A 16,429-nucleotide genomic window follows, 5' to 3' on the forward strand; every position below is an offset into this window, starting at 1 on the left:
CTTCTTTGTATAGAACCCAAGCACTGATTACAGTTAGATCAACAATGTTACTGAAAGTGTGCAAGGGCCACCTATGTGATGTTGGCTTTACTGAGCACTTATGAGCAATTTTATTGATATAAACTCCATAATTTGAACCATTGAAGAAGATTACAATGTCAGGTTTCTTTTTTAAATTCGTCATAGTAATATCATCCTTTTTCAAGACTTAGGTATCATACAAAGTGGAGCAGAAGTTCTTTATATCAATGAGTATCTCTTACCTTGCTTGGATTAAAGTGTCAACCAGACTTATTTTGTTTGGCTTCACAATCTCAACTAGTTTCAAGGAAATGAAGAAATTATTACAAGCAACATTTCGACCCTTTTTTTTGGGAAAAGGGATCATCATCTCTGTAAGTCGCCGATTGTTATCTGGCTTCATATCATTCTTGTCCAAGTAGGGGAATGCCTTTACTATATATTTTTCATCTTTGTCCAGAGCAACCCAAAACTTCTATCCATATTTATCGGGTTTTGTTGCCATAAATTCAAGAAACTGACAGCGAGTTTTACTGGGAAAAAGTTTCTCCTCTATTGCTACATTGGCACCAGGTTTATTTAAGTTTGAGAATTCTGAATGAAACTGTTCCAGACGTAAGATATCAGAGCTAACTTATCTTTTGTCAGTCGCCCTGATCTTGTAGACTTTAAAATTTCTTTAAATCAATCTCACGACATAGCTTTCATACACAATGACAACCCCCATTTTTCAGACCATGGGGAATTCAGCTTCAGATGCTCCCCACATATACCAAATTCCAATAAAAGCCTCAAGCTCCTCCACAGTTCGTGGACCAACAATCATCCTTCATCTGTCCACGAACTTTGGTTTCAGTACATATATCTTAGAATTTGATAATCTATTATTAGTTTCCATGCACTTGCACCTCTATCATCAGTATTAGGACTCTTGGCATGGAGTGTTGGCCCAGTTCTTTTCTCAGAATAGTTTAGGAGGCACATTTTCCAGAGTTTGTATTGCCAGTATTCACAACTTTTCATTCAGTGCCACCTGAAACTATGATTACCGATTCTAGAATGGACCCTACCTCTACCTTGACGAGTATGACTGCCTCCACGTGCTGAAGAGAAAATAATAATTGGAACTCTCGGATTATTTGCATAATTACTGCTAAAACCATCACAAACTGCAGCAGATGTGTTATGAAATGTGGACAGCTATTGGGGTCCAGCATTTATGTGCAGTCCTGAACATCCCTGGCTTTATATGAAACATTAAAAATTAAAAAAATACATCATTACATTATCAATGCATGAATAATGTGTAAAGGTGTAAATCTGTATACAACAGATAAGCTAATAAAATATTGTTACTTGCCAGTGTTTATGAGACACTTTCAGTGTCACATGATGAATTAACAGTTCTTTGGCTTGGACAATAAACTCTGTTCATTGCCACTGTCATTGTCATTCTTATCCTCAAATTCATTTTCGGAGGTTTCCTGGGCAGTAGTTACTATTGCCTTTCGTGTACCTCGCCAATGAACCATTTATACAGTGTTATGCAAATTATATAATCCAATGAACAATACATTCAATTATAATTGTAATGTTTAGAAGAACAAGAAATGTATCTATGTGTGACATTCTCTACACCCACACACTTCACTAGACAAGAGCTCTTCTGACCAAGTGAGAGACGGATTGTTTTACTCAGCAATGATCTCAAAGAGTGTAGGTATATGAATTTAGAAAATCAAGCAGAAAAACAAAGAGAGATGCTTTGCAATACACATCAGTAGCCCACAAAGGGAATAGGTTTACACTCCTTTCCTACAGATTTACTGGTCTTACAATATCCAATGCAATGCAAAAAAGGGTGTATGGGGGATTCTACAATTAGGGGACAGTTGCATGTCCCAGTTCTGTAAAACTATTTACTGTGCTGGCAGAGATATTTCAAACAATTTTCATAAAGAAGGCCTACACCCCTTCAGTTTTTTATAAGTTGTCTTGGAAAATTACTGCAAAATAGGAAGGAAAAAAAATTTATATAGGCTATGCAATTTGTCATTAACACGGATGTCCCTCATATGATATGCTGAAGATCAAATGAAATATTTTCCCAAATGTCATGTTAATTTTCTGAAGTAAACGTTGTAGCAATGATCCAAGCTACAGTGAGTGGCAGTGTGTTGTGAATGAAAATTGTGACTGATATTTCTACGAAATAATATTTTTCTTAAAAAATCGAGGTTAGTATGCAAATTGATTGTCATTAGTATGGACTATGTGTAATTCAGTGTAATAAATAATAGTAAAATTATGATAACATAATACATTTACTTATTGAAATGTTCAATGTCAAGAGCCCAAACTTGGGGCAGCACAACCTAATTTCTAAGAGACAAATAAAAGATGCATGGTTGGTTTTTATTAGGTTTTCTGCAAGATCTCAGCATTAGAATTAAGGACTGAATCATTAGCATGACCAGAATGTCATTATCATACAGCATCAACTTAAAAAAAAAAGCTGTGTTTATCAAAACATGGCTCAGTACTAAGAAAATTTGTTTTCGTATTTGTTTTTCCAATTTAAAAAATAATTTTTTACAAAGTTGAAAATGTCTCCTAATCGTAGAATCACCCATATACCTTTGGACGAACATCTGACACACACATCTTGGACCTCCCTGGTTGTGTGGTCTACGTGGCACAAGGCCACTGCTGAGACAACACAGGGCAACAAATACCAGTCCCATGAGATGAAGAAAAAGCGCATATGATATGCTATCCACAGAGCCAAGAGGCAATCGGGGGGGGGGGGGACAAAATTTTGATAACGATAATCAAAGCTCCACTGTAATTAAACTCGTGACGTTTTTGCTGCTAGTAGAGTCATGCAGCAAAGAAATGACATTAATATGTAAGTACTAACCATGACTGATAAGAATTTTATGTACTTTCCTTCCTGAATCCAATAGATTGTAGTTTGCAGTTCAACAAATTGAGTGTCTGTATAAGGCATAATGGTAAAAATCTTGTTAAGTCATCAGAGTTACTAGCTTACATTTTGAGTAAATGCTTAAAGAAAAAAGAGATAAAAAAGTGACAAAATATTAACTGGGCACACAATGCTTTTAACATTGTGAAACATGCATAATAATAAAATGTTTTCATATAACAAAATCCACATCACATGTCATTTTGTTTAAAATATTCCGAGTAATTATGAATATACTGAGATATTATTAGAAGTCCTTTACGAAGTATCAAAATTAACTTGGGAAATCAGTCCCCCTAGGACAGTGTTCTGCAATCGGTGTGACACGGCAACTGGTGTGCCTCCACAAGGTGAACTTTTACATATTATTGTAAGAAATTAATAAAATTAAATTTAAATTAAAATGAAAGTAATAAAATTGTCTATTTTAAGTAAGATGGTACTTGTTCAATTTTTTATTACATGCTGTGAATTTTATGTCACCAAAGAAATTAAGTGTAATTTATTTACTCTACTTGTTGTTTGCTTATTGATATATTAATTTTTGTATTCTCGTCTCTACCGCTGTGCTGGCTTGGTGCAGTTTCTTTGTAACACTTACTGTAGGTTTTGTGTAACATACCCAGGCCTTTCGGAATATTATATTTTATTACCTTATTGCCTGTCACTTTGTCAGAAACTGAGAGCATGACTGACCTGACTAGGAATTGTCGCCAGGTTTGAAGTTTCCCATTTCTTACAATAATTGACAACTTCACAACCTTAAGATATTTGTTGTAATAAACGACAATAATCGATCCCTCTCTGGCATTTTTTAAAACATTTACAATTTTTGGAGACAGTATATCTGAGTTACTAAACTCTCTTAATGTCACGTACAGGTTCAATAAAACATGTCAGATTACCCTTAGCAAAGAATATTTCAAGAAATGTTTCTGCATGATTTTCCCAAATTTAAAATTTCGCTAGAAGGCGGAGTGAGAACAAAATTGGACAAATAGGATTGTCATTTGGATGGCCAATCACAAGACACCAATTATTTCATGTCTCAAAGCAACAATAGTTACAATTATTTCAGTTCCATCACAGTTGTGCTCTGAAGTGGTCGTAAAATTGTAATTGTTAGACAGTTTTACTATTTTCTATTAATATTAAACTATTTTATACTTTCAAGATGGACAAGTTCCTTGTATGGAGTGTTTCGTTCGCGAGTGCAAGTAGTGAAACCATTGAGCCCGAAAAAAAGAAACAAAAAGTAGTGCACTGCTAATTTAGTGATAATTATTTATCTTATGGGTTTTCTTGGTGTGGTGACAAAACATGCCCAATCCCCGAGTGTGTTATGTGTGCTGAAAAACTCAGTAATGCTGCTATGGTTTCCAGTAAATTGAAACGACATATGTTAACAAAATTAAAACATCAAAGAGGGAGAGACTCAGATCCATCAATGAAGAAATGAGGCTTTGCACTGTCAACGATTCTGCCACGGATCAGCCATCTCTGTGCAGCTAAGCAGACCCAAGTATCACATTGAAGGTGTGAGTAGAGTTATTTACTTTAATATTAGTAATAGAAATGTGTATTTTCTACAGTGAATTAAAGTTCATGAATTGTTAATAATGCAAGAGACGATTTCTCTTTCATAATAATGATAATAATAACAACAACAATAATAATAATAATAATAATAATAATAATAATAATAATAATAATAATAATAATTATTATTATTAACTTGTTTCTATTACGTAATTATATTAAGAGAGTCACATCATAGGTTTTTGAAGGGATTAACATTTTGGTGTGCCTGTTGAGTGTAGGTCCATCTAGGGTGTGCCGTGAGTAGAAAAAGATTGTGGAACACTGCCCTAGGACATCCTAAATCTCCACACATGCATTTACGAGGATAATATTTACAGCACTTGGGAGAGAAATCATACTTCGCCAGGACATTTCACTGGTTAACATTACTTGGAGTATATAGACAAATAATCATTAACCACTGTTGAAGGTGGTTCTAAATTTAAAACATGTCACGGTGAAAAATCAATTTACAGTTCAATACAGTTAGATTGTTGAGAAATGACATCATTTGCTCATTGGACATAAGAACAAATTCTCTATCTCCTTTATCACAGATGGAAAAATACATAAAACTTTCAATCCATAGTAGTCATGACTGCATCATTGCTTATTTTATGAACTTGTAAAATGTCACAACTATGATTTGTCCACACAATGAATGCACGAGTCCCTCCCTAGTGGGCATGCAGACACAGAAACAGTAAAAAGTTGCTTTAACATAAAATTACCTTTCCATCCCCACTTGCATCTTTACTGCCATGGAACGTTAGCCTGCTTACTGTTTCTGCAACAATTACACAAACTCTCAATATTATAAAATTAGTTTATTTCAACATAACAAAATTACCAAAAACTTAACTATAATTCTTAAAATACTGTATCACAGTGCTTTTTACCAGCAAAGGTGATCTGGAAGTAAGCATAAAATCAATACTAGGAGAAAACAAATGAAATAACTTATCACGAACATATCCAAACAAACATCTGCAAAAAATTCAAAGAAAATATTAGAGATACCAGATTTCAGGCTTAGTAATGTTATATTAAGAACTCCACTGAAGAATGCTGCAACCACTGGTAAGATCACTGCAAAGAATAAGAAAAATAAAGTATCACTGCAATGAACAAGAACAATAAAGTATGTGCAAAATCTCGAGTAAGAAACAACGTTGTTTGCAAAGCAAAATCTACTAGTAAGAAGTGAGATGAAGTAATTTTTTTCCAAACCACATGTACAGTAAAATTAATTTCTTCTATTATGACATTATATGTAGATCTTCGAATTCATTTGCCTCATTCCATAAATTAACATGAAAAATATATTTAATACAACACCTAAGACAGTCAGTGCATCACAAATGCTCCAATGCTTGCAAGCTGATAAATATATACATCTAGCAGAAAGATGAACTGTCACAAACATGCACAAACATGGCAGTGAAATGCCCGATTTATGGAATAAATATGCTTTGAATTATAGTGGAAGACTTTTTAGATAAACTCCATTCTAAAAATAAAAAAAAAAAAAAAGAAGCTGATTTAATTGCTTAGACAGAAGTTCTTCTACACCAGGGACTGTACTACTACTGGCTTCTTGAAGCTACATCAATAGCTTACATGGATTCGTTTTTGTAGTCTGAAATTTAACAATATCATTTTTATAACCAAAAACTGAAATTAATATAAAGTATGAGCTGTCTATAAAATCCATTTAATTATTATTTTTTTTTGTAATAAAATTATTTTTCAGATTTCATTTACATCTTAAAATTTTCGTAACCTTGTACAACTACACATATTAGAAAATTACAAAATTGTAAAACTATAAAAATTGTAAAATACTGTAAAAACTGTAAAAATTGTAATTGTAATATTGTAAAATTTTTTTACTTATTCCACATCTTAAAGCTTCATTGCTCATGTAAGATCTATGGAATATAATAAATGAAATGAAAAATATTCAACTATACTGCTCTGGGAGAGAGTAAAATCCCTAACAAGACAACAGGTGTCCAAAATCACAGAATTATGAAGAGATGAGAGAATGTGTGGAGCTTCAACACTGCTACACTTGTCCAGAAAGTGTGTATAGGGTACAATGATCCCCATTGTGGAATGGAATTCATCAGTTTTAGAACACACAAAAGTACAAGAACATGAATTAGAGGGGTAGCGAGTGCAGAGCTGTCACAAAGATTGAGAACTGAAAAATTCACTGAGATTTCTAGTGTAAAATGAAGTTTGCTAATGATATATTGGCGACGAGATCTTTAAGATAATGTAGTAAAACTTGCATATGTGAATATAAATTATAAGTTACGATGTGTACTCGCAATCAGTTTCCGTGTCACATTATTATACTGTAGCTATTATTGTTACATTACACACATGCACTCACACACTGGCTATATATTTTTTCCTCTTTAATGTGCATGACATCCAAAGAGAGATTCACTTTGAGCTGAGTAATCTTGATTTAAGTTGTACAATATCAGGCAGTGATGATAAATTCATTAGCTTTGAACAATCATGTACGCCAATTTAAGTAGGTAATGCCTGTCCATCCACTATACCTGTCGCCAATTACAGTATACTGAAATGTTTGCATGTCTTTCACGATTTATTTCGGATGTTTATATTTCTCTTACAGTCAAATTTCACTAGTCTTAACACTGATCATAAATATTATATTTGAGCCATTTCTCTGAGGCTAATGTCACATCGTTTTTATTGTATGTAGTTGCATTTTCGCAAGTATAGAGAAACTTTTCTTTACAGACACCTCTTTATGGCAAACACTTCTTAACAGACGATTTTATTGATTACAAAGTCAATATAGTATAATTCCAAAACAATTAAACTCTTTAAGGCAAATACACACTATTGTGAACACAAACACAAAAAGTTTACTAGAAATGACACTATTAACAGTTTTCGAACTTTGAACAAAATTTGGTATAAATATCTTAGAACATGATGTGTTATATATAACCAAGCCTCGGATTCTTAGGTTCAAACCTGTTCTGTTGTCATATTGTTACTCTCGAAATATAACTTTACTTTTACATTTTATGTATCAACGAATAACATATGTAAATTTTGTAGGACTTAAAAAGGCCTAATTCATTGTATTCAACATATAAATCTGTATTTTATTTATTTTGAATTAACTGATGCTGAAATATTATTGCTGTTCATTGCAGCGTAAATAAATCTTATTGTAGGCGGCATTCTTTGAAAGGAAAACTGCAATGAGGTAACAATTTGAAAGGAAAACTACAATATGGTGACAGTATATATAGAGGACAGTCTGTAGAAACATTGAACAAAGACACATGTCAAGAGTCAGATGTGGCACAATAATGTGATTATGACATGGACAAAGAATAGCCTGTGTTCTCACCACTTAAAGCGTGAGAAGTTTGATTCGTTATTCTTCAATAGTGGACTATTGATACAGACTTCAATGTTCTTCGTACAATATAATTCAGTTTGCTCAATTAAAGGTCTTTTCTTTTTATTGGCACAATTTCTTTAATCGAGCAAACTGAATTATAATTTGCAAATAGCAATTCACTCTCTCAGTAGACCACTCCTTGAGGGCTTATAATGAGGAGGTTGCTTTCTTAAAAATCTGTCGAAACATTTTAATTGTTCAGTGTCATGTTAGGAGCACGAATTACTGTATGTAAGTGGTTTGCGGGTATAATAATTTAATAAAAGTACAGTGTTGTAAACATAACATGTATTAGTATTGGTAAAGTTCCGTAAAACATTTCATCATCATCAACACCACGTGAAACATCAGGATACTTTTTAGACTTATAATAATATTGTAAAGGATATTTTAATGTAAGTCTAACAGTATTGCACATTGCTTATTTTAATTTTTTTTCCCCATAAAAACACAAATTCCTGAAACATATGCTGAAAAAACTTAATTTTAGTTTTTAAAACCTAAAAATCTGGGGCTTGTACAGAACACATTTCTGAAGCACAATGTACTACATTCACTGAAGGCAACATAGGTAGCCTCACTCAGACCGTACTAGACTGTAGTGTGCAGTGCAGTATTGCAGTGTAGTGTAATGATCCTCCAGTCAGTTCTAGAATATGAAAATGGTGATAAGCAGACAGTGTATGCAGGATGACTTAAGGAAAAGTGAAGTTGTTTCATATCAGAGTATATGACACGTGTCGCGTCGTCCATCTTTTGTGTACCTGGCAAGTACAGCAGCATACAAAACGAAGAAACACCGGTCCGTTCATAGTAATATTGCAACGTAATGTGTGCACTTGTGTTATCCTGCTCAAGTATTTAGTACGTGTTGTGCTGATCCATTCATAATGTCAAAGGCAAAATGTTCAATTCGCTCAGAGATATGAAGTGCAATAATTAAGAAGTATGGAAGTGACATTTTATGTATTAACGAAGACAATATTGTGTGTAATGTATGTAAAATTTAAATAAAAACCAGAATAACTTAGGCTATAGAGAAACATTACAACAGTACATCGCACAGGAAATTCATTGAAATGAAATCTGAGGAATCATCATCATCATCTAGTTGTTTTACCTCCGGGGAATTTTACACTGAGAGACTCCATGAATATAAACAGTGAAAAATATAGTGGGACCGCGTTGTACTGCGTTTGTACTACAATGGACTATAGTGGACTTTATGTTGTCAGCAAACAGCTGGATACATTAAGAAGATTGATTGATCATTTAGTTGTGCGAGTCTAAACGAAATGCTTTGCAAAGACATGTGCAACATGATGCTCATTGCAAATATTCCTCTAAAGGGATTGAGTGATCCCCATTTTAGAAGTTTTCTTCAGAAAGTCTCTCGATACAAAAACTGTTTAAGCGATAGGCGAAGACGATTCAGCTTTGACAACTTACGAGAATATATCAATGCAATGCTAGTAATTGCATCAATGATGACGAGATATGTGCTACAGTACTTCATTTTTCTTTTCCTTCTGGCTGTACGGAGATACAGCAGCATGTTGACGTCGTCTGTTTACGTTTAAAACCTGTTGAGCCAATGGTCTGAATGAAAAAAAATGTAACATATAGTAAATGTGCACCTACATTCAACGATAAGTCATCCCACATGCAATGTCTAGTGATGAGAATGATAGTAGTATGATGATCAGGGCTTTAAAAATATTATGTTGGCTCACCAGTCAGGCTAGCATTTTACTAATTAGCACAATCAAACAACAGAAGTGCAATGAAAGACACAATTTTTATCATTCATAAAGTAAAAATTTTCACTTCACACACAAGTGCTTTTTTCAAGCGATGATGAGGATGATGTCTAAAGAATTGACAAAACTGTATGTTCCACCATCAACAGCATTATGAGGCAGTTCTATAATGTGAGAAGATGGATTGAAGTTGGTACTGTACATTATGAGTGTGTCACTGTTAAAGATAAATGTAGGAAACAAACTAGCATTGATAGTTTTATTCTTCCCAACACACTTGTTTTCCAATATTATCAGTATAACTATATTATTATTGTGTGTTAAATACATGTAAGTATTTAATTCATGATTTTTATGTTAGTGCTAGTGTATTTGAGATCAGACAGGTAATTTTTTGAACTATAGTAGTACTTTTTCAAAATATCTCTCATGCAGACACTTACTTCTCTTTACGAGATACTTTCAATGAATCCATAAGTGACTTATGAAGAGGTTACACTGAATTGCAAAAGAATTTAGTGCTTATTTTTTACTGTTATTTTTGTGTTTGATACTGAACTACCCAAATTTGTGAACCGAGACATTTCTACCATTACTTTTCCGTAACCATAAAAGCAAATATATACATTTTGAAAACAAACCGAAGTACAGAATGTAATTTACATGCTGGTACCAGTATTCTTGGATAAGGAGGGACTCACTCACTGGTCGATTTCAGTCAGGAAAATTTAACAATTAATGCTGATTATATTATTACACTGAAACTTAGTACAGACCCAGAAACAAAATTTAGGCTACCTGAATTTTCAAGTTCCAGTTACAATATTACTGTGCATTTGTTGGAAACTTGCAATGCTGTCTCAGGGAAAAAATCTTTTGCATGACAATGCAACTCCCCATATTGCTGGGAAAGCACATAAAAAAATTCAAGAATGGGTTGGGAATTTTGGAGCATTATTTAAGTAGAAAGTGAGACCATAAACTAACTTAAAGATAAGAACGGAAATATTTTTTGCACAGAACATTTGAAGGGGGTATCACAGTGGGACAAATATGTGAGAATTATGTTGAAAAGTTGTACAAGTTCACAATCTGCTGAACCTTTGTTTGTCTACCTTCTCCTATCTATTAAAATGACTTTCATTAACTTATGCCAATTAATTTAATTATGTTGTTTGTATGTTTTCCCAGTAAAGAAATTGTATTTAAAATTTACTATGGGCTAAAATTTTTTGTAAACACGAAATTCAAATTGTTTATTACACACGTCCTCAGTTATGGCTCAAATGATACCAGTTTTTGCTAGTGAATCAAGTTTTGAGTCCTAGAAGGAACTTGAGATTTATTCTTTTCCACATGTATGTGTTTTGTTATTGTCCTGTACCTTCAAGTAATGATCTTGTGCAAAGTTGACCACATGACCAATATCTCATTATCGATACTTGTCAACATCTATCTACTGATGATTCAAATTTCTCATAAAAGTGAGGTTAGAATAAGTCGAAGTGAAACTTTCAAAACAAATTATGTTACAATTACAAGACTACTGCGAAATAATTACAAGATATCACTCATAACAATGAGAAGCAATGAAACTTCGAGTAACGTAATTTATACCAATTTTGGATTATGTCTATAGTTACACAACTAACTGGCTGTAACATGTTCATCATATGGAAAGGATTCTCATTCTTCGTCACATTTCTACTTACTGCCCAAGAGGGAAGAGAACACTAGGAAGACCTTTAAAAAGATGCCTTGAGACTGTAACAGGCCATTAGGTCCAATACTTGTTAGGACGATGATGATGATGATGATGATGACGACGACAATAAAGTACATTATAAAAATTAACAAATACACGCAGTGCAGACTAACCTGTTGGAACATGCATAATTTCATAGTGTTTTGTTTGTCATAACACTGTGTTGTTAGGAGATTGTTCATCATGTGTAGTGTTGTGCTTGTGAACATGCCTTGAATTTTGCAGATTTGAAGAACATCTGCTATTTCTGGGCTAAAGAAAAGTGGGGGGGAGGGGACACTTCCTACATATTCTTATGAATTTAACAGAGGAGCAAAGGCAGCACGAAACATTTGTGCCACATAAGAATGTCACCGGAGAAAGCTCTGCAAGAAAATAGTTCTGTTGTTTTAACACATACAAAAGTTAATGTCCATTCACAGATGATGTTATGTGTCTAGTGGAATAAAGGAATCGTGTACTATGAATTGCTTCCCAGAAATATAAAGAATGTAACCACAACTGCAGACATTTATTGCCAACTCAAGACACCTTGCGGCCGCAAATGAAGAAAAACGACTGGGAAGACTGCATCAAGTGTTGCTGCAGCACAATAATGCACACCCACACTTTGCTAACATGATGAAAGCAGCTATCCAGAATATTCTCCCGATCTTGTCCACTCAGATTTCCACCTTTTCCATTCTCTATCCAACAATCTTCAAGGAAACTCATTTGATAATTAAGATGCTTCACAAACTTGGCTTCTTTAACTCCAAACCAGCAAATTTCTTCAGACGTGGAATTGAAGAGAACTACCTCAGTGTTGGCAAGAGTCATAGATAATATAGGAGAAAATATAACTGATTAATTTCTGTCTTCTATTCATCTAAAATAAAACTTTTGTTGCAGTGAAAAACACTATGAACTTCTCATCAAACCAATATTTTCACCATTTGTATGCTATTAAAATTATGACGCAATAAATGAACAAAGATGAAGAATATATCCGTAAAATGATACAAAAATGTGTTTGTGAACTGGAATCCACTGTATTATTTCACTAAAATTATAAAATGAAAACAGAACATTTGTATATTTATACACAAGCATCGTTTGTCAATACAAGCAGGAGGGAATTAAAGCAGACTTTTATCTAAATATCTGTGACTCTTGTTATATCAAATGCAATTTATAAACTAAAAAATAGTTAATATTACTAAACAACACACTATTAATCTGTTTTTACCATAATTACTATCAAGAACAGTTTTATAAAACTGAACAAGTTTACATTAATTAACACCATTTAAGACTAATACTGCAATGTTCATTATGTTATAATACTGTATTACATCTATTTCACATTCACAAATTCAATGTTTGCATTGTTTAGAGAATTTGTAAGGGTGAAAAACAAAGATTAGCTGATATCTTTTAAAGGTTTATGCTATGTTATTTACAATAAGATTTATCCTATATTTTTACAAAAATATGCGCATGTAAAGTATGTCGGTTGAAAAATGAATGTTCATTTAAAACATACAAACCTTTTTCTCTCCTGACCTGTATGAATGATAAGTTACACTTTTCTTACTTCATTTCAGTGGAATTTATCCAAACACATATTATACCTTATAGTTTTTAATGGCATACAATATACAGTAAGGCATGGGTTCCTTTTGGGCTTTTCCATTAATGTTACAAAATTAGTCAAAATAACTTGCCTGAGTTTTGAATATTTGTATATTGTCTTTCCTTATGATATTATGCATAAAGTTCCCATGTGTCCCATAAAATAAGGAAATATCCCTTTCTTCGCTAATGTGTCCCATTGTCCCAATAGAGATGTCTGGGACATGCTTTTGTCATTTAAAAAACAGTGACTTAACATCAGTTTCCATCACTGTTGAAGACATTGGAATTCGATATACTGGCAACATTGGAGGTGATACTGAACGTATACAAATGTCCTTAAAAAATTCATACTATGGAGCAAATTGGTACGAGGTTAAACATTGTTGAATTTCACTCGTTTGATATTGTGAAAAATATTCTGAATTTCAACTAAGATAGTGAATTGAATAAACTATCGAAACTTACTCCTGAGTTCTACTACAGGGGGAGTGGGGTGGAGTTAAAAAGAAAAAGAAGTGTAAAACTGGCTACTAGTACCACAGTCAAACTGAAAACTCTAGCTTTCTCCACTTCATATGTTCCTATAATTTATTTTATTGGGTTATTTTACGACGCTGTATCAACATCTAGGTTATTTAGCGTCTGAATGATATGAAGGTGATAATGCCGGTGAAATGAGTCCGGGGTCCAGCACCGAAAGTTACCCAGCATTTGCTTGTATTGGGTTGAGGGAAAACCCCGGAAAAAACCTCAACCAGATAACTTGCCCTGACCGGGATTCGAACCTGGGCCACTTGGTTTCGCAGCCAGACGCGCTGACGTTACTCCACAGGTGTGGACATGTTCCTATAATGTTGTTGTAGTAATAGTAGTGGTGATTGTGATTATAGTCAGTAGTAAGTCGTCTTTTTTTTACTTTGTTATTTAATGACATTATCAACTACGAGGTTATTTAGTATCAATATGATTGGTGATAGCGACATGAGGCCAAGAATTCGCCATAGATTACCTGCCTGTCTTACGGTTGGAGAAAATCTCGGAAAAAGCCCAACCAGATCAGTCCAAGTGAGAATCGAACCCGTGCCCAAATGCAACTCCGGATCGGCATGCAAGTGCCTTAGCAGACTGAGCTATGCTGGTAACCTAGTAGCAATAATAACAGTAGTATAGTAGTAATAGCAGTAGCAGTGTAAGTAGTAGTAGTGATAGTAACAGCAATTTTCAACTGCAAGATTGTGTTGAAATTCAACATGGAGGAGGAAAGGCTGACAAATTTAGCCTGGAGCTTCTTATCAGGAATGGCGTTCATACTAATGATTTTATCACTCTTGACCAGGTTTCAATCCATGAACCTCAGATCCAGTAAGTACAATGGTAAAAAATTCCACTGAAGATGAGTTTGTCAAATTCCAAACTAGACGAGACATTTCAATTTGGAAGCATAAAAAGTAAGCCAAAGGATACCCATTTCTAACGATATATGCATGTCTATATATATATATATATATATATATATATATATATATATATATATATATATATATATATATATTGAAAATGTCTGGATATTGTTTTGATGAAATTAATTTGGGAATAATATTACAACAAAGTTCATTATAATTAGGGAATCACTCAAAACTTTAAATAACATGTAACAAAATTTTTCAAGTACATATTTTTGGAAAAAATATTCTATGCACAAACCAACAATGGAGAATAATTTCCAACACTGCAATTTTCAATGCATGTCTCGTTATACAAGACATTTTGGCTTAGAAATCTAACAAGATCTGTATCTTGTAGAAACAGCACAGAAGAGATAATTGACAGAAAAACAAATTACTGACCATTTTAGCCCTTGCAGAACACTGACTACACCTTTATCTGCTCGCATGTCACGCACCTCGAATCACCGACTGTCATGCCTGCCTTCAAAACAAAAATTAACCGTGATTTGTGCCACTTCTAATGGAAACGATATTCAGAACCAGAAATTCAAGAAGTTTTCAATGACACGTGACAGCTTAGACATGAGATCCACACATTCTGAAAGCTTTCTCAACAGCAAATTCATACAGCATGCTGAAGGAAATACCAGGTTCAGGTCAGAGAAGACAATTTCCAATTCTGTTTTAGTACAGGAAGATTCCAATTCTGTTTTAGCACAGGAAAGATCCAAACTCTTTTTGAAGGAGGTAGATAAAAGCAGCATTGTACATATTTTCTCATTATACAAATTAACACTGCAGTTGAAATAAAGAGAGAAAAATCCAAAAAGGATAGTTGCCCTTGAAAAGGGGGGTAGACTCTACCGAGCAGTAACAGCACCTAAATTAATTGTAAATCAACGATATTTTAATTTTTTTTGTATTGATACATACTGGTTTCCCTAACACAAATCAGCTAGACTACATTTTTTTTTTAAACTTCATGATGCTATAAGCAAAAATGTACTACAATAATCTGCCAAGAGTTACCTCATTAACAATGTAGCTAATGATTCTGCTTAATAAGTCCCAATTAGATAACCACTTTCAATTCATGAATCTTGTAAATGTACATTCTAAGGCATCATTACACAAAGGAAGTTTAACCTTATAGAAAAAGATTTTGAATCAACATGATCCGACTATTCCACGGCATCTACCATCATTATTGTGGTGATAGCTGTCTCTGAACATTGATAATGAAGTGGTATTGGACCTGGATAAGCATAGTTAATCCAAATAGTGGGTCAACTTTCCACACTGAAGATCTTAGTCAAATTCAAGCATGTCAAAGCAGAATTTATAGTGAACAAAGATAGTGTTTGGGAAAATTTTATTAGGGTACTCCCACTATACACCATTCCTCCATACTTCATAATCACAGTCACTGGTGCAGGAAGCAAAGTGTACTACACTGTATCACCTTCCCTGGAGAACATCCTATAGAGTTAACTATCATAGGAAGCCTTAAGACTGAAACAAGAGTCATTATAGGTATGATATTAAGACATAACAACCCTCGCAAAAGATCTGATATGTGTATAGATGGACAAACGAGTAATAGGTATGCTGATGTATGTTTTTAATATCTTTTACATCATAATACTGCTTCTCAAATACTTTGTACAATGAGAAAGTACAAATAGTTCGAATTACAATTATTGAACATTCATTTTCCCTGTAACTGTCATTGTGAACAAATTTACTATGTAGGAGAGGGAAAAAGAAAAAGAGAGGGAAGGAGGAATGGAG

General features: G+C 33.6%; 1 protein-coding gene across 7 annotated transcripts in view; it reads right to left on the reverse strand.

Annotated features, from left to right (window-relative positions):
* The window catches only part of LOC138706247 (uncharacterized), a 166,977-nt gene that overhangs the window by 16,702 nt on the left and 133,846 nt on the right, over window positions 1–16,429 (reverse strand). For all 7 annotated transcript variants that reach the window (XM_069835313.1, XM_069835312.1, XM_069835309.1 and 4 more), the window contains one exon: window positions 5,320–5,375. In XM_069835313.1, the coding sequence (XP_069691414.1) occupies window positions 5,320–5,375 (56 nt within the window). The remainder of the gene's footprint in view (window positions 1–5,319; window positions 5,376–16,429) is intronic.

This window comes from Periplaneta americana, chromosome 9 (assembly GCF_040183065.1).
Source record: "Periplaneta americana isolate PAMFEO1 chromosome 9, P.americana_PAMFEO1_priV1, whole genome shotgun sequence".
NCBI lineage: Eukaryota > Metazoa > Arthropoda > Insecta > Blattodea > Blattidae > Periplaneta > Periplaneta americana.